Source organism: Mus caroli, unplaced genomic scaffold (assembly GCF_978045245.1).
Source record: "Mus caroli unplaced genomic scaffold, Mus_caroli_1 scaffold_20, whole genome shotgun sequence".
Classification (NCBI taxonomy): domain Eukaryota; kingdom Metazoa; phylum Chordata; class Mammalia; order Rodentia; family Muridae; genus Mus; species Mus caroli.
This window is the reverse complement of record NW_028227275.1, coordinates 31,196,092-31,219,158: the sequence shown is the minus strand read 5'-3', so window position 1 is coordinate 31,219,158 and position 23,067 is coordinate 31,196,092. Positions and strand designations below refer to the sequence as shown.

The 23,067-nt window shown below is 43.6% G+C and overlaps 2 protein-coding genes across 6 annotated transcripts in view; both read right to left on the bottom strand.

Moving 5' to 3' along the window:
- The window catches only part of Brd10 (bromodomain containing 10), a 94,188-nt gene extending 92,556 nt beyond the window's left edge, over positions 1-1,632 (bottom strand). For all 4 annotated transcript variants that reach the window (XM_029472439.2, XM_029472438.2, XM_021151910.3 and 1 more), the window contains exon 1: positions 752-1,632. In XM_029472439.2, the coding sequence (XP_029328299.1) occupies positions 752-1,350 (599 nt within the window). In that variant the 5' untranslated portion in view covers positions 1,351-1,632. The remainder of the gene's footprint in view (positions 1-751) is intronic.
- Positions 1,633-3,889: 2,257 nt separating this feature from the next.
- Ranbp6 (RAN binding protein 6) lies at positions 3,890-8,578 on the bottom strand. Of its 2 annotated transcripts, XM_021152266.3 has the most exons (2): positions 8,280-8,578; positions 6,810-7,164 (listed from the first exon to the last, which is right to left on the bottom strand). In XM_021152266.3, the coding sequence occupies exons 1-2, from the start codon at positions 8,413-8,415 to the stop codon at positions 7,094-7,096; spliced, it is 207 nt and encodes a 68-aa protein (XP_021007925.2). In that variant the 5' UTR covers positions 8,416-8,578; the 3' UTR covers positions 6,810-7,093. The 2 variants fall into 2 exon arrangements, with proteins under 2 accessions (XP_021007924.1, XP_021007925.2); XM_021152265.3 differs by having other exon boundaries at positions 3,890-8,550.
- Between the last annotated feature and the right edge of the window lie 14,489 nt (positions 8,579-23,067).

Here is a 23,067-nt window from a genome sequence, read left to right as displayed (position 1 = left end):
ACTTATTTTCTCTTACTAAAAGGGGGGATCATATAGATGGTGTATGCCGAAAGCACTGTACAATTTGAATTACTTATAATTTCTAGTAGGATAAAAAATGTTTGAGGCTGGGTTCAAGAGTGCTTTGTCTGGTATGCTTGAAACCCTCTGTTCTATCTAGCACTGGAAAAAGACTCAGACAGGCCCACACCATGCAAGTCTAAACTTATGAAAGACGTTGTGTTGGTGCATTCATTTCTTGTCACTGCAAAAAAATTCAATTTCCTCATGAAACGGAAACATTTAATCACACTTAAATTCCAAATGGTTGAAACAGACAGTAAAAGACTATCACTCCCTACGAGATTTTGCTCGACTATCATTCCCTACGAGCAACATTATTCTTCTAAAGGTATCTCGCCCCACGTGCCGTTGTAAACTGTCTACAAGTGGCGGGTTCAACTTCCATCCTACAAAAAAAAAAAAAAGCTTTCGCCTTCTCCGGTAGGTCTTACATCTTGAACCTTATCTACCTGTTACATCCGAGTTGGGGGTTCTTAGGACAGGGCTACCTTCTCGGCTTCGGCGTGGGTGCCCACCACACCCCTCCGGTCCGGCGCCCAGCGCGGCCGCTCCTCCTCCCGCGGTTCTAGCACCAACTCAGCACCTATCAGCGCCGCCCCCCAGGCCCTGGCCCAGCCCCTCCTCGGACACGTGTGCGGGTGTGTTTGTGTCGGTCTGTCAGTCCCACCGGGGACCCGGGCTCGCTTACCGAGAGAGAAGCGCCAACTTCTGCTCCAGCAACATCTCCAGCTTCTGGCCCTGTTTGGAGATCCAGTGGTCGACGCCGTGCAAGCGGTAGCAGGTCTCCAGCATCAACCTGAAGTCCGCCACAAACTCCGTGATGCCCCTGTACTGGCCGCTGGAGAACTTCTCCTCCATCTTCAACAGACACATGCCCTGGCTGGGCTGCTGCGGGGGGACGCGACTGCCCCGGCCCCCGCTGCGCCGCCCTTCGGCCACCTCTTCTTCCCCGGCGGCAACGCCCCCCAAGGGCTGCAGGAAAGGGGCGGTGAGGCCGCGGTGCTTCTCCTGCAGGAACTCGCCCAGGATGCGGTAGCCCTGCTGCAGCTCGTAGGTCAGCTCCTGCTCCTTGCAGCCACCGCCTGCGACCACCGTCGTCTCCGCCGCCGCCACCGCTTCCTCCTCCTCGTCCACCGAGGAGGCACTCCTCCGGCGGACCAGTCCCGAGGCCCGGGCCGCCGCTGCCACCACCACCACCTCTTCCTCGTTCCCTTCTCCGGTCGGCGGTGGCGGCCGCTCCTCCTCCGCGGCCCGCTCCATCTCCCCCGGTGGCTCCCGCACGCTCATGCCCCCGGCAGGCCCAGGCTGGGTCGAGAGGAGCAGTCGCTCCGGGCGCCGGGGGACGCGGGAGCGCGGGCCGCTTCCTCAGAGATCCGCGGCGCCGCGCAGCCCCTGCCGCATCGGGCCTTGCTCTCCTCCGTCGCCCGCCGGCCGGGGACCCGCGCGCGCGGGGGTCTCAGGCTCGCGCCCGAGGGGCGGGGTTACATGGCGCGCGGGGGAGGGGGGAGAGGAGAGCTAGGTGCCCTCCTCTCCCCTCCCCCCGGCGGCGCGCGGCCCGCGCCGGCTGCACGCTCCACACCCGGCCCGCCCGCCCGCCCGCCCGCTCACCGGCCCGGCCCGCGGGGCCTCGGCGCCCCACCCCCTCCCGGGCCGACGGGGCGCTGGGAGGGGGCGAGGACTAAGAGGGCTCGGCTCCTTCCCGAGTGGGCCGCAGCCCCGGGCCGCCGCGGCTCGGGCTCCTCCTCTCCCTCACACCCCCTCCCGCCCCTGTCTACCTGCGGGGGACCCGGGCAGGAGGAGGCGGCGCACGGACCGGGCCGGGCGACAACTGTCAGTTAGAAGCCCCGCTGGGCGGGAGGGGGCGAGGGGAGGGGCGGGGAGGAAAGGGGGAGGGCACTCAGCCCCCCCGGCCGGGGAGAGCCGGGGAGAGAGGCGAAGAAAGAGCTGCGGTCGCCATGCCCGGCGCGCATGCGTAGTAGCACGGGATGACCCCGCCCCCTCTGGGCCCGCCCTGCTACGCGAAAGCCCTGGACTTGGCTCCCCCACAGGCTCGGAGGCCCAGGGTGTGGCGCGGACTAATGATGTCATCAATATGCGAACTTCTGTCAGGGGTGGGGTGGAAGGAGAAACAGAGCGCCTGCGCTGGCGCAGTCTGGAAGGCGAGCCATAGACTGAAAGTATCCTTTTGGTGACACCCTAGTATAGTATAGTTCTAAAACTTTTACTATTAGTTTTCTCAAGGCAGTTACTAGATAACCTTTGTTAACACAAGTGAATAACGAGAATGAACAAGATTAAATCCTCTCCGTTGTAAAATATTCTTTGTACCTCTCCTTCCTTGTGACTGGGTTTTGTTTTTTACAAAAAAAGACCCAGCATTTAGAAAAGTTTAGAAAGAAAATTTAAGAGCTCCTCAAAAGAAGAGTGGTGGCCTGTAGAACTCTAGTTCTCAAAAGCGAATCCTGTTTTCTATTGACTTTTAAAAACCGAAAACACATGGGATCTTGAGTTCGGCTAAGAATTTAAGAGAATGCAATCTCACTAAAAAGTCTCCATATGTCTATTCTAAGCTGTACAGCTTGTCACTGGTGTGGCTTTAAAATCTCGCTACATATTTTTAAATGACTAAAATGTGGACTCACTACATTAGTTTACTTGTTGCTTAAAATGAGGGGGAAATTAATGAACCCCAAATAGATGTCACAGCTTTCTAATGCACATAATATTCAGACTTAAGCTTGCTTGAAACTTGGAATGAAACATAAAACCCAAACTATAGAAATGCATCTTAAACATGATATTCATAACTAAATGGTTGAGATTATCTCACCTTCAAAATGGTTTACGACTATAAACAAAGACTTTAACTACTAAAGGACTGATAAAATTTAATAATGTAAAACTTTCCTGTGGGGACTCAGTAAGTTAAATACCAGTTGTAAGTAAAATAGTGCAACAGAAATACAAGTTATTAAAGTACTTCACATATGCATAGACTTATACACATGCATGTATTTATCTGGAATTTATAGTTTTCTCTCAGACATACCTCGGCTCATGATGAAAAGGTGGGACAGTTATATTTCAGCAACTGGCAAATATGTCTGGCTAGCCTTTCATTTCCTCTGACAAAGCCCACAAATCTAAAGCCAACCAAACTCAAGAAAATGTCCTCTTTTAGCCACCAGACCCATTTCAAAACTTTACACAATAGCTTCCACTTTCTGAAGCTTATGGTCATTATCTTCTTTGACTCTTAACAACAACCATATAAGCTACCCATTAGGCTATCTTACAGATGGGGAAACTAACAGGAAAAGTTTGACAAAATTTAAATTTAAGAACTCTTACTTCAAAACTCCAATTGCCCAATTACAAATCATTTGTCAGATTTCTACAAGACTACAGAAAATGAAAAAAGAAGATTGGTGAAAGATTTCTTAAGACAGAGAGAGAGCTACAGATAAGTAGAAGGAACCGTAACTCTATTCCTGAACTGATCCTAGTTATTATGAAAGAAAAAATCAAGCCCTTGGAATTCAAAAAACTTTTATTAATAAGAAACATATTGTTCATAGGTTAACTATAGAGAAGAACTGGCACTTAGTCCCACCACCCAGAGAAAACATAAACTTCAAGGTAGCTATTTTTCTATTTATTTTAAATACAATTATAAGCATAGTATATATCAAATTCTGAACTATCTGACTTTATAATCCTGACTTTATATCCCTGTCTGCAGTAGTCTAGATAGACCTAGTAGGGGAGGGAAATTGCATGTAAAAAATTTCTAACGTATAAAAAAGAACACAGTAGAAGGACAATCAACAGTAGTAACACTGACAATTTATTGAGCACTTACTGGTTTGGACATATTTGGTCTGTTACATACACAGTACTCACAACAGGCTCAGGAAGTCACAACAGACATTCTTGTTTGTAAGTTTTGAATGAAGTTCCGTTAAGTAGAAGTCTTTTCCTATCCTACCAAAAAAAAAAAAAAAAAAAAACAAAACCCTTCAACACTAAAGATATTCCATTTAATGTAATTAACCCTAAATTGATAGCTGTTTTGTAGTACACATACACTGATATGTGACTAGTCTTAAAGCTCTTTTCTTTTTAATGTCTAAGGATAACATTTGGTTTCACTGTTTCTCTAGAATGTTAGGAACTGCTTCAAAATAGAACTCTAACCCCCATTCTGAATAAAGGTTTCCCTTTATGTTTGAAATGGGAGTAATGGGGATATGACATACAAACACAAAATAATACTTGGCCAAAACATGTAACAATACCCGACTCCCACAAAGACTGACTACTTAGTATCTATTACTCTGTTCGCGTCTGCCAGATTCTTTCAGTGTCAAATGTCTCCTCAGTACCTCCTCCTCCACACCATGAATGTTTCAGTTCTAGATAATTTTTTAAGACCAGTTTGGTTAAGGAGATTTAAAAGTTCTCATAACTCTCAGCTGGAAACTTTAGGAACTGGAATTTAGACATGCTATAACCACTTTTCAGGAGTACCATATGAAAAGGTTCACTTATATTGTAGAAAACAACTCCAACATCCACTGACGTACCTTGACACACTCAGTTCTAGCATCCTTCCCTCACTGTAGCAAACACAGTATTACCAAGGAAGAACAAGTCTGCCCCTGTATTCTTCACCCTCAATTCCAGAAATGTTTAACCTGGAAGTCTCCCTTTCTTTGTGAGCTTTTTTGCATCTTGTGACAGTCACAGACATCTTGGCACCAAATATACCGTCTGCCCAGCATCAGTAGGTCAGACAAATAACAATTTATACATTTCACACTAAATAGGGGGAAGGTGACAACTGGAAGCACAAGTTACAACCACAGTTTAAGAGGTGACACGTGCAAAGTAAACAGGAGACCTTAACACTAATCCTGGAGAAACACAGAAGTATGAACTGCTTAGCAGAGAGAAATGGTATATCTCTCATTTGTAATGAACCCACTCACGACACGTTGTAGCTACTTTTATGATAGATGGTATTAAACTGCTTCAAGCAAAACTGAGTAACTCCTGTAAAGCTTCCTGCTGTTCATCATCGAGTTGAGATGTGCATTCCAACCACAATTCTTCAGAAGTCTGTATCTGACGAACAACATTAGCTAGGCGTTTGGCACAGGGGTCTTCATGGCTAATAGTTTCATTAATTTTTCCTTCTGCGATTATACTGATGATTTTGGGAAGATTGGAATTATTTGGACCAATCACAACTGGGTGGTTGCTTTCAATTAGGTCACAGAGAAAATTCAAAGTCTGAATAGCTTCTTCTTTATCTTCATGCAGCGGAAGCCACGATAACCAGTGTGGGAGAACTTCATCCACATTTACACAGTTGGGCTTAAACTTCAGAATCTTTCCGATTGCTGAGATACAGTTCTCTGTAGCAATCACATTCTTTTTGGTTTTGGAATTTGCACACTTAATAACTTTTACCAAGAGTGGAACGGCTTCTGAACACAAGGAACGATAGTCATCTCCACCAAACTGTGCCATGACTCCCAGTCCGTAAGCAGCAGCTTGTCTGACTTCAGGGTTGTTGTCTCGCATATTGAGAAGCATCGGCCACCGAAAATACTCAACATACTTGAATGAGGTTGGACTGCAATGCTCTATGATGTCATCAAATATGCATAGTCCCCACTGTCTGTCTGGCCATGGCCTACTTGAACAAATTAGATTTACAATTAGTGGGAGTAGCTGCTCAAACCATGGCAAAATTTTTTCCTTGTAAGTACTAAATAATGAGTGCAAAATATCTGATACTTTGGTCAGAATATAAACATCACATTCATCCTCATCTTGAAGAGACATTTCAACCTGTTGGTCATAATTTTCTTCTTGCCTTTTTACTTGCCGTAACTCTTGGTTTTTAAAGTGCCCTTCAAGTTTTACCTTCAAAATTCCTCCCAGTTCTTCCAAGTGTTCATCGTTGAGGCAACCATCTCCCATGACCTCAATGGACTTGGCAAAAGAATTCATTATTTCTGAGAGTACATCTGTATCAGGTTCAGTTCCAATTGCCTTGATTAAGGGATCACATATAAACTGCCACATCTGTGAAAGATACTCTGAGCCACGAATTCTTGCACATTCCAAGAGAAAGGGCATGGCTTCCGCAGCTGCCACTCGAACATTGTCATGAAAATAAAATTTCAGCAGAGGAACCATCATCTTCACAACTTGTTCCGTGTATTCCACAAATCCTTCTCTTAACTCCTTAGCATAGTAAACCAACATCTGGCAAGCAGTTGCTTTTGCTTCAAGTCCTGAAGTTTTGATACCAAAGCTTTGCTGGTCTCCGAGGTTTACAAACTGCCAGCCATCGTCGTCACTCATGTTCTCCACATCCTGTGTGTCTAAGAGAGCGACATCAGGCTTAGCTGAAGCAGTCTTGATAAGTGGCTCAATAACCAGTGGGAGATATTGCTCAAAGTCTTTGCCAAGGATTTTACACATTCTAGCCCAGGCTGAAACCATGTAAGAAGTCTGAGGGTCATCATCTTCCATGTTATTTAAGTCTGATTGTGTCTTCAACAGTAACTGCATCACATTTGATGCATCTTGCATAAATTTTTCCTTCCCAACGGCAAGTCCAACATGGCTAATGCATTCAATAGTTTTTCCTCGAAGAAGTTTGAGTTCCTTTTGAACAGCGAGCTCAACAACGTGTTTGAGTGAGGGCATAAATATATCATAATATGGAATAAAGCTTTCTTCTATTGCATCTGCAACCGAAGCAATGGTTGTCACAAGTTGTTCTAAGGCCAACTTAGTTCCATTCCGAATCAGCTCTTGAAGTTTAATTACCAAGATGGAATGGAGACTTTTTGCCATATTTTCCAAATATAGAATTAGCAATGACTTGGGGCAGTCTTCAATAAAAATAACAAGAGCAGAAGCTGCGTGAGATTGCACACGTTGATTACCTTGGTTTTCCATGGTTCGCAACAAAGCTGTAATCACTATCTCATGGAATTTCTTTTGGAAGTTAGGTGCAAAATCTGTAGCCATCTGTCCAAGTGTAGTACAGGCAGCAGCCCTTACCCTTGGATGAGGATCCTGAAGAAAGAGTAAAACCGAGTTAACTGTTTCATCTAGAATTGGTTCCATTTGCTGATGGCAACCTTCTCCAATGGCTGATAAGGCCATTAATCCGGCGTGTCGACATTTCCAGTCAGGGCTCTGAAGCATCTGCATGATATGCTCCTTGGTCATTGGCAAAACAACTTTCCCACCAAGTCCACAAGCCAGTCTGTCTAGGGCACTCTCAGCAGCAACCGCATTGCTGTCAAAGTCATCTTCTTCCATTTCATCAGCATTTACCCAGTCATCATCATCTTGAAGATCAACCATCATTGCTAATATATGGGGCACAGCCTGTGCAATAATATTCGTATGCTTTTTCAACATTGGAGTTGCAGTTTCTGATAAGGTGACTATTACTTCCAGAGCCAGCTGGCGTTGCAGGTTACTAAGCCTAGAGTCTCCACACAACTTCAGGCTCAACTGCAGAGTATCTTCTAGATAGGGACCCAAGTACTTAGGTACAGTATCTGCAATCTCAACAAGGGATTCTAGCACAGAATCATCATCCTGGTAGCAGGAATCATTCACAGCCTGTAAGATTCCAGGAAGCAAATCCGCAAAGTCTTTGAAAAGAGCAATATTGTTTTCATTAGCAAGGACGAACGTAGCTGCAGCTCTAGCAGATAATGTCCTGATTGCTGGATGCTCCTGATCTTGAATACACTGGTCCAACAACCTCTTGATGATATCCAAATCGTGACGATCTTGGTTCCCAAAAATCCCAGGAAAGTGCCAGAAAACGTGAAGTGCAACTTCCCACAGAACCACATTTTTAGAGTGGATCGAATCAATGAGGAATTTCAGACCTTCTGGCCAATGGTTAGTGCCGCTCTCATCTATCAAATTCCTGGCCAGCACCGCAAAAATATCACAGAGCTTTTTCCTCATGCTAGCATGTGTTTCTAACTTAACGGCCAATATCAGTTCAATCTTGACATCCCTCTGCACTTCAGGAGGTAGATTTGGATAGACCTCCTCAAACCCTGAGGACAAAAGCCGTCGTAGCAGTGCGGCAGCCATTTGTCTCACCTCATAACCTGCTCTTCTATTTCGGACGGCGTCTAAGAGGAAGGTAGTCTTACACAGACCTGGGATATTCTCATAGACCTCCTCGGCTTGCCTCCGCACCATGCAGCTTGGATTGATCAGGTTCTTCAGAAGCTGGTAAAACTCCTGCTTTTCCGACACGGTCGCCGGCAAGCTTGCAGACCCGGCCGCCGCCATCGCGTCCTGTCAAAGCTACCGCGACCGGGAAGGAGGGAGGGAGTCTGCGGCTGGGAGCGGTGACGTCAGTGAGGCGACGCCGGGGATGGGCGGGGCGCTGCTCCCACTCTCCGCTGCGGCGAGGTGAAGCTGGCAGGCGGGGGGTCTGGGTTTTACAGGGTGGACAGAGCTGAGTGCGTTTTAGGGGTATCGTCCTTCTGATCTCCGACCCGTGTGCTCCTGTAAAGGCTGGAAGGAGATGGGGAGAAATTCGCTCCGCAGGTCTACATACTGTATGACGCCGTTATTGTTTGTAAAAGACCTCGAATAAGCACCTCTAGACGAACTTTAATTAGCACCTGCTATGGAGTGGGTGAGGAGGGAAGAATGGAGTATAACTGCTGTCCGGGGATTTCTTTTTGAGGGTTGGTAAAAATGTTCTGCAGTTGATAGTGATGATGGTTTCCCCAATGCCATGCCGTTCTACTAAGAACTACCGAATTATACAATTTAAATTGTTAACTGGGTATAGTGAGTAAAACTATAATAAAGCTACTTGCAAAATAAACTCAATCAAAGGTTAATGATTTCCTCCCCGTTGCCACACCCAAAGAAGTAGAACCCGTGATGTTCAAACTCCGGCGAACATCCGAATCTCTTGTCCTGTGGATTCTAGCAGAGTGGGAAAGACAAACGAGTAAGGTGGGAGGTGATCTGGAGTAGTGATAATGAAGCTCCTCGAATCCTGATCTTCTATATACATTACTTTTGTATTTTTGTTACGCAAGATTTTCCTTATGTGTTTCTAAACTGTGATATGACAGTTCAGTTATTAGAATCCTAATTACCCATGAATAGGAAGCTGCAAAGATTATCCTAAGAACAAATTCCCCAAGGCTATGTATTTTTAATGTAGGCAGATGAGTTATTTAAAACCATAATTATAAGGTGTAACAGTCTGAGATCAGATCTTCCTCTCTGCCAGCCATTGTCACACTCATTTAAGCCCTAGGTAATTCTGTACGGCTGATAAAGGCAGACAAAGCACTACTTTAAACCAAGAAATGAAGAGCCAGAGAGGCTGAGGCTCACAGCAGATGAGTCTAAATTCTACCTAGTCTTAAAGCAGCGGCACCTTTCGTCATCACAGAACATCCCCTATAACCGCTGTTGCTTTTGCAACATCATCAGAGACCTTCATTTATTGTGTTATGTCTTAAACTCTGCCAAGAAATCTGAATTTCAGTTTTGTGAAATTCTGCTGCATATACACACAAAATGGAGAAAGTCTAGTTTCACATTAACAAGTTGACTGACCAAATAGGTGGTCTCATAAATTAATTTGTAATATGAAACTAGTCTCTGAACAGTGTTTCTCATTTGGTGGACCGTTTCAAGGCCGTTTAGGGTGTTTATTTTAAAATACAGATGTTAGGACCAGCTTCCAAACTACTGTACTAGATTTCTGAGAACTGTAACCCAAGCATGCATAATTAATAAGCACAGAGAGAGTTTATATAAATACCTAAACTTTATAATTATCTATCAAATCAATTCTTGTTTTGATTCTAAAATCTTACCTACAGTGTGCTTCATCTTGTACCAGACTCACTGCTCTTCTTACTGCTCCTAGAAAAAGTTTGGCCTCTGCATCTGCAGTTTTAGGAAATGTTAATGAATGCTGGAGAAATGCTTTCCCTACAGCTGCATCCGTTAGCATACTAAGGGCTTATTAAAACCACAGCAAGATCCAGTGACAATCCTCTGTAGTGTTTGGAACGTAAATGACTGACAGTGCCAAGGCCTGTGCAAATGTGGAACACCAGGGAGCTTGGCTATATTATGTGGGAGTATATATAAATTAGTACAGCTTGCAACAATAGTTGAAATGCTGCTAAGATTGTTTAGTCATCGAGCCACCAGCCAGGAGCATACATGGGCTGGTCCAAGGCCCCTGGCATGTATGTAGCAGAGGTTTGCCTGGTCTGGACTCAGTGGCAGAAGGTGCACTTAATCCTCGAGAGACTTGGGGCCCCAGAAAAGGGGAAGGTTTGCAGGGGTCAGGGAGAAGGACCCTCTCAGAGGTAAGGGGGAGGAAGAATGAGATGAGGAACTGTGGGGGGGGGGACCAAGTGGGGGACAATGACTGGAATGTAAATAAAATAATTTTTAAAAAGATTCTTCAGTTGTACATTTATTCCACCAGAAAATATTCACTGGAGCTTTATCAATCATAGTGCTGGACACCAAAAAAAATTAAATATGAGAGGAGCTTGGAAATGGCTCAGTTGATAAAGTTCCTGCTATGTGAAGAGGATGACTACCTGAGTTTGGATCCCAGTACCCATGGAAAAGCTGAGCACCCCGTTGCACATATATAACCCCACACAGCACTGTGTGGGAGCAGGAAGAGACAGGCAGATCTCTAGAGCTCAATGGCCAGCCTAGCCAAATCGATGAGCTCAAAGTTCTGTCAGAGGCCCTTTCTCAATAAGGTGAGATAATTTAGGAAGGCACTAGAAATTGACCTCTTAACTCCACTTGCACAAATGCACCCCCCCACACACACATGAACACAAACTATACACCACACACACAAAGATCAACTGCATGAAGATACTTATAGGAAATGGTAAATGCCACACACTCAGGGAATTAGTGTGAAAATAATTCTGCCCAGGCATCACGGAGGCAGCTAATCCACTGGGGCGTAGAGGAAGTCAGCTGGGAGTTTGCACAGAACAACATTCCCTCGATCTGAGTTACAATTTGTGCAGTAAAGGGTAAGGGGGGACTTGATAATTTCTTTTAGTCAATTTTCAGAGTTGATGACATGAATCTCAGATGGAAGTGATGCCTGACTGGCTTTTAAGAATGAGTCCTAATTAGCTATCTTGGCGACGGGGGGGGGGGGGGGGGGGGGGGGAATTGTCCAAAGTAGACAAAACAACTTGCTGAAATGCAGAGGCCTTGAGGCAAACTGTGAGAGCTCTTTGCCACTCCTCCAGGGTCACAGCATTAGGTGGGGGCCTGAGGAGCCTGGGACAGTAAGGAGGAGGGCAGGGAAGTAAGTAGAGCAGACGATGGAAGTGTCATAGTCCACTGAGAAACGCGGATTCTTCCCCTAAAGGTAACGAGATTTCAAACAAGTGGTATGAACCAAATTGTAGAAAGATTCCTTTGGCATGAATATGAAAAGGGATGCACACAGAATAGACATTGAGTAGGTCAATTACAAGTTCAGTTTACCAGAAAGTCCAAATTAGCTGACTTTGATGGTAGGAAAGAGGTCAAGGGCTCAGTAGCGCACGCCAAAAGAGGAAGTGACTAAGACATCTTCCCACGAGTTGACCCAGTGACCTGGTTCGACCACGTGCCGTTCTTTGTTCTTTGCCAGCTTATTTACTTCTAAAAGAATAAACAGCAGTGTTTGTGTCAATCAACACACTGCTCTTTGGGAGGAAAAGGCTTTTCTCAAGATAGGTGAATCCTGGAGTCCATAGTTTGTTCTTTCACTGGTCCCCGCATGTTCAAATGACAGTTATAATTTCAATCGTAGGAGCAAAACTGAACCCATCTTAGAGCAATCATTTATGACTTATTGCTTTAGAAAAACACAAGATGCGGGGCATGGTGGCGCACGCCTTTAATCCCAGCACTCGGGAGGCAGAGGCAGGCGGATTTCTGAGTTCGAGGCCAGCCTGGTCTACAAAGTGAGTGCCAGGACAGCCAGGGCTACACAGAGAAAAAACCAAAAACCAAAAAAAAAAAAAAAAAAAAAAAAAGAAAAACACAAGATGATTTACAATCTTAGCTCTCTATTTTAAAATGAATGATTCTCTTGTATTCATTTTTTTCATTGCTATCCCCTTCTTTCCCCCATGAGAAGTAGGGGAAAGACTACTGCATAATAGCCAAAATTGGCTTGCCAATTTGGTTAGAATTGAACAATTTTAACTTTTATAATTAACACTAGCTGTGTTGTATTGGTAGAGAGGGCATCTCAAGATTACTTCCCCAAGGGCTGGTGAGATGGCTCAGTGGGTAAGAGCACCCGACTGCTCTTCCGAAGGTCCAGAGTTCAAATCCCAGCAACCACATGGTGGCTCACAACCATCCGTAACAAGATCTGGCGCCCTCTTCTGGAGTGTCTGAAGACAGCTACAGTGTACTTACATATAATAAATAAATAAATCTTTAAAAAAAAAAAAAGATTACTTCCCCAAAGACATCTCAAGGACATCTCAAGGGCATCTCAAGATTATTTCCCCAGAGACAACTAAGGTGTTTGTTAGCATCTTACCGCGTGGTAGAAAATTCAAGACAAGTTGCTAATTTCACCAAAGAGCTGGGATTTAGAGCCAAATGAGAGGGATAGAATTAAGTTGATCTTGCATGATATAATCCAGAACTAAAAATGATACAGAAAACAAACAAAAATTCCACAGACACTTTAACTAGACTAAAATGAGACAACCTCAATATAAAAAAGAATAATGCCTACAGTGGGCTAAAAGAAGATTAAAAATATGAACAAAAGTGACAAGTTTCTAACATCAAAAGTTACTAACCCCTTAATCATCTTCTGAGCTGAAAATGGACTTAAGGGGAATAAGCAAGTTTCCCTTGTCTTTTCCTGTACAAGTTGTAAGTCAGATCATAGAGACCATTATGAGTGACTGTTGCTCTGTGCAGACTCCACCTAATGAATTCGAAAAGGATGCCTCAGTCAGAAAACCACTCTGTCATAACTTTGAATGAACCGATGAATCTTAAGTAATGATGACCAGCAGGTGTTAGACCACTAGATGAAACATACCTTGGGAATTTCAAACTAGGGAGTTTAGGCTGAAGCCACTGGAAATCATCGTTTGAACTTTGTTATGAACCCAGAAGTGCCACTTGTCAATTGTCTTTTAGCTCTGCATCTATACTTGTATGATTTGTTCTCTGATGCTAAGATTAGGCTTTGGAAATAAGTTTTTCCATTCATAGCTGGATTTTTTTTTTTTTTTTTTTTTTGGTTTTTCGAGACAGGGTTTCTCTGTGTAGCCCTGGCTGTCCTGGAACTCACTCTGTAGACCAGGCTGACCTCGAACTCAGAAATCCGCCTGCCTCTGCCTCCCAAGTGCTAGGATCAAAGGTGTGCGCCACCACGCCTGGCTTCATAGCTGGATCTTTGTTGGATTCTACCAACAAGAACTTCAAGAGACTGGCAGTTAAAAAAAAAGAGGCAAGGTCAAAAAGAATGGATCCTTTCTTGTTCTGTTTTTCTCTGTGTTGCCTCAGCAATGGTCCTTCTTTCTGAAGGCAGCAACCTCTTGTAACCCTTAAAACACACACACACACACACACACACACACACACACACAGCTCTCACCTATGAAAGAATGAGGGAAAGTTTATTGAGCATTGCAGTATGAGTGACCATGGCCTGAGGATAGATTTAGGTTACTCCAAATTCCATATTCTAATAGTGCAATAGTTTCGCTGAGTTTTTTTTTTTTTGTAACAAAACAAAAAAAGCCAGAGATGAAAATGTTTTTTTAAAGACAATAGCGAACCCCTCAAGTTGGTGGATTACCACCAAGTGTGGAAAACTCTGCACCAGGCACCCATGTTTACATTGGCTGTGACACCAGTCACACGTCCAGGAGGAAATGCAAGGGTACAAGGACCCCTTTTACAAGGGTATAAACCCTCCTTATTCTGCTTTACTGATTTCACTTATCATGCCCTATAATGGTTATCACTGACTCTAGCAATCTAGACTGGGCTTAACAATATACCATTAATCTCAAAACTCAAAGACCTAAGTAACTTCATATATATTGTTATGGTGTGTGGTCAGAGATTTCCTATGCCAGGCTTCCTATGCCCACCTTAAAAACTTCCTTTTGAGCTGCCATTCATATCTGATTAAGTGTAATCATATTGTTTTGGTGTGTTGTGATTTGGGTTCTATGCTGCAGCTACTTGTTAACTATGGGGCAGAGAACAGTAAGACCTGTGACCACTGTTAAAGTTATACAACACAGTATACCTGCCTTTTAAGATGTGTACATGTGTATGGATGAGTATGTATGTATAGTATGTGAAGCTTGAGTTAACAGTGGAGACCCCAGGATATTCAAAAGGCCAGCATCGTGGAACAAACACAGGGGACATGTGGAGTAGAGCCAACCCAAGCTAACAAGGCAAGCTGTGTGTGTGGCGGAGATGACAGAACTGGAGAAGTATGACCGCCTGCTTTTGTTTACCTTCCTCTAATTTTTCCTTCTTCTACTGGCCAAAGCATGCTTTCCTGGACACTCTGGGCTTTTTTTTTTAAGAGTTATTTATTATTATATCTAAGTACACTGCAGCTGTCTTCAGACACAACAGAAGAGGGTATTAGATCCCATTACAGATGGTTGTGAGCCACCATGTGTTTGCTGGGATTTGAACTCAGGACCTTCGGAAGAACAGTCGGTGCTCTTAACCACTGAGCCATCTCTCCAGCCCCACTCTGGGCTTTCTTACTTTTTCTCTAAAGCTCACCCCCTTTTGTCCGTGCAGCTGCTTACCAACCTCCATTGCTAAAGACATGCCTTTTCCTTTTCTCATTTTCCCTCTTCTCAGCTGCTGCCGAGATTTCCTGTTTGCCTGCCTGGTTCTCTTTCTCTCAAGCGTAAATATAAATATGCAAGAGTTTTCTTCTTGGTCCCCTTTAAAAATATTTTATTAATGACCAAGAACCATGAAAGGAGAGTCACCATTTCCCTAATAACAGAAAGACGTTCCTATTTATTCTACATACTTTGGTACAGTTGGATTCTTTTTTTGAGTGGTGTGTTTCTTGTGGTGCTTGTGTAAAACATGGTAAATGTGATGTAATGCTTGAGTAAAGACACTGTCAGGGCCAGTCGTGGTGGCGCACGCCTTTAATCCCAGCAGAGGCAGGTGGATTTCTGAGTTCGAGGCCAGCCTGATCTACAGAGTGAGTTCCAGGACAGCCAGAGCTATACAGAGAAACCCTGTCTCAAAAAACAAAAACAAAGAAACAAACAAACAAAAGACACTGTCTGAGTCCTCGTTGCTATATAGGGAACATCTAGAACCTGTCTAGGAAAACTTGGAGTTTCAGAACCATCAAAAGCTCTGCATGGCCATCTGCGTGAGAGGTTCCACCCAGCAGCTGGCTCAGACAGATGGACATAGACACCCACAGCCAAACAGTGGATGGGGCTTGGGGAATTTTATGAAAGAATAGGAGGAAGGATTGTGGGCCTCAAAGGGGATAGGAATTCCACAGGAACCAACAGAGTCAACTAACCTGGACTCCTGGGGCTCTCAGAGTCTGACTTACCAATCAAAGACCTAGGTCTTTCTCTCTTGAACCCAATTGAACTGCTGAACTGAAGGAAAATGCTACACAAACTTAGTTCAGAAACAATGATAGCTCAATCGCTGGGTGCAACAACTAAAATCCTAATCTTGTAAGCCTTATTAAATCTAAATCTCCCCCGTGGTGAATCCTGATGGATCCACTGTTGAAACCAGGAGACACTAGTCATTACATCTTGTCCTCATGCTATCCCTGTCCAAAAGAGACCTAACTCCTGCTTCCTCTCTTCCTCTGTCCAATCCGGAAGTCCCACCTACTCGCCCAGTGATTGGCTCCTTTATTCATTAGGGAATTGGTTCACAAGAACAGCACCAGGCCCATCCATAATAAATATGAATATAGAAAAATCGTACAACATTAATTAATGTGGGACTGTTTCCTCGACTTTTTCTATTCTCCATTCCCAAGGTCATTTGTGCATTTTTCCCCTTGGGGTCTATTTGTAAGGAAAGGAGCAGTTGGCTGACGGGAGTTCTCTCTGCGCTGTAGAAGCTTCAGTTCATCAAGGAGATTGTGTTGAGGTGGGTGGGGAAGAAGGAACCGGGAGGATGTTGGGTAGCCTTTCAGGGAACGAACGAATTAAGATAGAGAGAGTGGATATTTCTGTCAGGTTTATGGAGATGAAGGAACTGGATCCTCTCATGTTCACGGTCTAAAGGTGAGACTGCTTTCTAATTGCATAGCTCCTAGCCCTGGAAAAATCCCAGCATGTGCACAACAAGGTGGTATGACAGCTTCCAACTTCCAAGATGTCACTTGAGTTTGAGTAATGAAGGTGTCAGCGGTGGCTCCTGTGACCAAAGCCCAGAGGGAGTTCTCTGCTTACTTTTTTTTTCTTGATAAGTCCCATGGGATGGGACTTTAATACAAAACAAAACAACACAACAAACGTAGTCGAACCAGAGGTGTCTGGAATTATAGACATAAGCCTGAGGTGAGCTACTATCAGGGCACAGGCAGTGTAACCTCAAAGGGACCTTTGATATCCATAGCCATGGCTGGAGTCATAGCCAAGGCTTAGAGGAAATGAAGTAAGGGCTCAGGTGTTTGGTACAGGAAGCCAGGCTTAATGATGGCTAAGGAATAGGAGGCTCAGAGAGCTTTACATTTTTATTTTCATTCTGATTTTAACAAGTAATACATACTTTTTTGGAGAAAAATTAGCTTAATTTGGTTAAATGTGAATGTAATCTTTCTGATATAGCCTTTGTAGTCTACAGTTTATTTTTACAATAGCAATACAATGTCTAATATAAGCACTTTTTTTTTCGAGATAGGATTTCTCTCTGTAGCCCTGGCTATCCTGGAACTCACTCTGTAGACCAGGCTGGCCTCGAACTCAGAAATCCGCCTGCCTCTGCCTCCCAAGTGCTGGAATTAAAGGTGTGTGCCACAATGCCTGGCAAAAAACATATTTAGTAGAACGAAATTTCTTCTAATAATACACTAATACACATAAACAGTCACATACATATACATATGTACTCATGTCTAAAATATAAGGTTAAAAAATTATGGGGCTGAGTGTAGAGCTTCATGCCTTTAATCCTACTATTTGGGAGACAGATACAGGAGGGATCTCAGTGAGTTTAAGGCCAGACTGGTCTATACAGCAAGTTCCAGGCCAGCCAGGGTTGCTTAGTGAGAGCTTATCTTAAAACAAAACCAAAGAAAGTCATCCAAATAAACTTAGGATGTGCCTACCCTTGTATGTTGGTGTCTGACTCTAACACCCCACCCCCAACACACCATCACCAAAGCTGATCTGGAACCTTTCCCTGCTTATTCAAAGAGTTGCTTTGCATTTGACAGGCATCTCCATCCTTTATTCTGCACCGGATCGTTGTGGATCATTGCTCCATTACATCATAACTCCTCACACTGAAAAGTCCTGGATTCCAGAAACATCATCATCACCATCATTGTCATCACCACCACCACCATCACCATCATCATCATCATCATAATCAACAACAACAACAAAAAAAACCAAACCGAACAAACAAAAAGCCAACTCAGACCAGATGCCTTTGCCACATCACCCTCTTGGCTTTCGATGAATTTAAACAAGTCCTTAAATAGGTTATGTTATGTTGGAATAATGAGCCATAATATCTAATCCCCACATATCTCAGGCTTAATATGAGATTTATTTCACAGGCATGTCACATAGTGATGGTTCAGTAGTGCGACAGACACTGCTCATTGTAATTAAGGCCTCAGGCTGCTGAGTATTTTGAATTCCTGGTGGTCCTTAAAGAACGCCAGGAGATCTGTAAAGTAAATGCCTCTTTATTTTAAATGAGGAATAATAAAACGTAGTTCACTAAGTCATTCTAGCATCTAGATGAGAGAAAATAAGATTTTAGGAAAAATGCACAGCTTTGTTTTTTCCTCAGGCTTTCTTTTCTTTGCCTGAGGTCACCTGCGGACCTTTACCTTGAAGGTTATTTATGTGGAAGGGACGCACAGCTTCTTGAGTCATTCTAGAGGGTTGGCTGTCTTGCCCCTATTTGATCAGTATCACAGTGCCCTCTAGTGGGATAAGATCTACTTAGCCCTCCTAGGAGCCTTAATCAGAAACCTCCATAGCTGAACTTCTTTAGAGCTGTCTTGCTGGGCCCAAATAGATTATTTTTATTGTATAGAGACTTCCTTTATGTCTTCAATAGCCTTTTTCACACACACACACACACACACACACACACACACACACACACACACACACACGACATAAAAATATTTACACCGTTGAGGACAAAAGGACAATTGAATTCCCGAAGACTTTTGGAATAATGATTTTTTTAACCATTTTTTAATAGATGTCTTCTTCATTTACATTTCAAATGCTATCCCCTTTCCTAGTTTCCTCTCCGAAAATCCCCTATACCCACCCTTCCCCCTGCTCCCCAACCCACAAACCTCCCACATCCTGGCCCTGGCGTTCCCCTATACTGGGGCATAGAATGTTTGCAAGACCAAGGGCCTCTCTTCCCATTGATGGCGGACTAGGCCATCCTCTGCTACATATGCAGCTAGAGACACGAGCTCTGGGGGTACTGGTTAGTTCCTATTGTTGTTCATCCGGAATAATGATTCTTAATCACAAGACTAAGAGAGAAGACTTGCTATAGATAGGAACCACAATTGCATCTTCCAAGTCTGCTATAGCTTGCCTGGAGCCACGGACACCTAGATGCAACAGAATTCCCGTACAATCTGTTTTCTTTGTGATCCTCTCTATATCCATTTAACACTAATCTGAGAGGGACTCCAGAAATCCAGTGTGCTGGAGAATTATTTGGCACATGTCATGGTCAGTAATCAGAGAGGGACTGCCAATGACCAGTTTTGGCATCTATGTGGTGGGTAAACTGAGGCAGGCAGCCGTTTGGGGGACAGTGCTTAGAGCCACTGGCAAGGGTGGATCCAGATACCTACATACCTACTGGCCAATGGCAGCCAGTGGTTAGAGAAGTCACTCAGCTGGCTTTTCTCTGAGGAAACAGAGCTTAATTTACTGGGGCTGGCATTTCCTGTGGCCCCTGGAAAAACTGTGAACTCTTTTAACTCCTTGGGGTCAGGGAGAAAGAGAAGGAAAGAGGGAGAGTTCACACACACATATATATACACACACACTGGATAAAACAAAAGGCAGAGTCCAATAACTTCATACACACAAATATACACACATGCATACATACATATAGAACTATAGACAGACATACACATTCACACATAGAATGGTTAGAGCAAAGCTCCAGCAAGCAGGGTCCAAGCATTTCACACACACACACACACACACACACACACACACACACACACACACACACACAATTGGTGGATGGAGCAAGCTCCAACACACACCCAGACAAGGTTTACATATATTCATACATACATACATACATACATACATACACACACACACACACACACATATGATGGGTGGATGGAACAATGTCCCAGCCCCCATACTTTATTCTTTCTTCCATAGCTTATATATCCCAGAAAAAAATCTTTCAAGCAGTATAAAATTACAATGTGATCACATTTTAGTTTTTTTTTCTAGTAGTGAATGGTTATGAAAAACAATGTGTTTCCCCAATACCTTTACAAGAAATAACATTACGTAGTACAGGTAAAGAAAACAGATTATTCTCCAAAACTCACGTACATTCCTAACTAAGCCACTTGTGATAGATTAACAAAGTGCAAGCAAACAAGGTAGTTTTCTCAGCCAGCTTCTCTTACTGGCAGGCAGCAACTTTCGGTTACAAAGAAAGGAGTAATTATTTTATTATTTATCTTTAAAAGCAATCTTTTAGAACCCTAGAAGAATCACAACTCTAAATTTTTATATAAAAATCAGTCACATCTACCTTAAATCCTCAGAATGCATATCTGCTCATCAGCAGTTCTTAATAAATCATACCAGAAAGCTGAGGGCAAAAAAAATGGGTATAAGAAAACAATCACCCATCACCAGTCCAGCCTCGGTGAGAGTCATGTCAGTCGCTGCTGCCATTGTTCTTGTTCCCTGACCGTCAAAGGTCCCTAGCTTATCTATTAAGAGTGTGCCTTTCTGAATTTCAGATTGTTCCCTAAGATTTTTTTTTTTTTTTTACATCAGAGCCAGCAGTAAAAACATCACAATCTAGCTTCACTAGCAACTTGATTTTTCCTATTTTTTTTTAAGGGTGGTGGTCACTGCTGACAATCTGCATCTCTAAGTTCTTCTCTAGGGTGGTGATTGAATCACTAACCTGCTCCAGCAGCATTGCCTGAAGGAGATCAAGCGTTACCACTGTTGAGTGTCAGAGATACCGCCTAGTGAGGGACTTGAAGCCCCCTTAAAGTTTTCATACAGTTCTTAAATTAAGAGGGATGTGAGGGCGGCAAGCAGAACAGAACTCCATAACAGCACGAAGTCCTCAGGACATGTGTCCTTGGGGCCATGCCATACCGAGGCCCACCCATGTGGCTGTGGTAACCTGTGGACTGCAGTCCATGGGTTCTAAAGCTATTTATTGTTTCTCCTGCATGGCCCTTAGTCAGGGACTTACAACTAAGGAAGTGCTTATGTTGGATTGGCCTGTGGGCACGTCTGTGGGACACTTTGCGAAGTGCTAGTTGCTGGAGGAGGGTTCATCCCACTCTGAGTGTGCGGCCCTGGGCAGGCAGGCTCAGGCTCTATACGAAAAGTAGCTGGGCAAGTCAGAGGAAGCAAGCTTGTAAGCAGCATTTCTTTGTGGTTGCTGCCTCAGTTCCTACCTCCTCGTCCCTTCCCCGAGTCCCTGCCTTAGCGTTGGTGGATAAAACTCTAACATGAGATACCCCGATTTCCTCCCAAGTTGCTTTTGGCCATGGTGTTTATCACAACAGAAAGCAAACTGGGACAATATGGTTAAGGATTTGAGTTTTATCAGTGTCTTTGTTAGCTTCTATTGCTGCCACAAAACACTATGGGCAAGGCAACTTACAGACAAAGAGTTTTTTGGTGGTTTACAGTTTCACAGAGTGAGTCCATAGCCATCAAAGAGGAGAGCATGGCAGCAGGCTGGCATGGCTCTGGAGCTATTAATAGCTGAAACCTTGCACTTTGAGACCTTGTATTTTGATCCACAAGCGGGAGACAAATTGAGGTAAAGGAGAGTGGTTTGGCTTTTTGAAATCTCAAAGCTCCTCTTCAGTGAAGCACCTCCCATCAACAAAGACACACCTTCTGATCCTTCCCCAAACAGTTTCACCCACTGGGAATCAAGCACTCACACATCTGCATCTCTGGGAGCCATTGCCATTCAAATTCTGGGATCCATTGCCATTCAAATGACCACCATCCGCGTGAAGAAGCATTCTACAACTACCAGTGGGGGGCGCCCCTGCTTGAAGAGTGAAAGAGACTGCAGCAAGCTGCTTGCACAACCACAAAGGAACTTCCTAGAGGTTTGAGAAATAATGAGAGTGAATTAGGCCCAGAAAGTTACAGTAATCTTAAGCTTTAAGTGAAAGTCACAGATTAATGCAAGTCCATTAATTAAGATGTGCTAGTCTGGTATAGTGGAGCCCACACAACACAGAGTTGATTAAATTGGCAAAGATGAACACCTAATTGCAAATAACAATTTTTACTTCAAAAAAGTTGTAAGGCAGGAGTGGGCGAGTGGGTTGAGGTGCACCCTTCTAGAGGCAAAGAGGAGCGGAGGGAGATGGAATGGGGGGGGGTTGTGGAGAGGAATCCGGGAAGGGGGATATCGTTTGAAATGCAAATGAATAAAATGATTATTAACTAAAACAAAACGTTGGGAGAGAAGGAGGTGGTAGTGAAGTGGGCTGAGTTACAGATGAAAAAAGAATTCCTTGTGAGTCAGGCCAAAGCAGGGTGATGCATAAATAGAGGGTTCTTATCTAATCCATGGTTTTGTATATATTTGAGATTTTTCATTAAGAATAAAATCAACCTACACGTAAGATAACAATGCCAAGGAGTGAGGCTGAGTATGTGAGAATACACACCAAACCACAGAGTTAATAGGAGGGAAAGGCTAAATATTGACACAAAGGAAGCTGTAGTTCACAGGAAATGAAGAAACTCTATGAATGTGTAGTGCTGAGTCACGTTGTTCAAACCTCATTTTGATTGCCAGGAAAAAAAAATCAGCATCGCATTAGCTTGAAACGTCAATTTTAAAGCAAAGTATCAGTTGTCTTGTCCTTTTGTTTCGGGTGAATCTGGGATGAGCAGATGGGTGACACCTTCTATAGAAAGCCCAGAGTTAGTGAAGACAAAAAGCTCTAGCCTTCAGATACAAAGGAGCAAGGGGAAATGTCTCACCTTACTACTGTAAATTCTTCATGGCTCAAAACCACAGAGGACCAAGCTGGCTCGTTCTGATTAATGATGGTTCATTTAAAGATACTTCTTTTTAAAGAATCTGTTTTATGTCCACTGACAATATACACACACACACACACACACACTCATACACACACACACACACAATATATATATATATATCCATTAAATTTAATATTTCTGAAGCATTAATAAAAATACTTTTAAAAATCTATTAATGATTCTATTCATACAAAAGGATAAAACCCCTTTCAACTGATCTTTTTTAGTATTCAGAAAATTCTTGCTTTTTCTTTTAATTGTAAAAGGATATATATATACATATATGTATATATGTATACATATATATAAACATTCATATGTGTAGATATTTTGCCTAAATGTCTGTGCACCATTTGCATGAAGTGCCCACAGAGACGTTTAATCTCCTAGA

Bases quoted from the DNA above. Each gene is read 5' to 3' on its own strand.
- Ranbp6 (XM_021152265.3), bottom strand. From the start codon at position 8,415: ATGGCGGCGGCCGGGTCTGCAAGCTTGCCGGCGACCGTGTCGGAAAAG.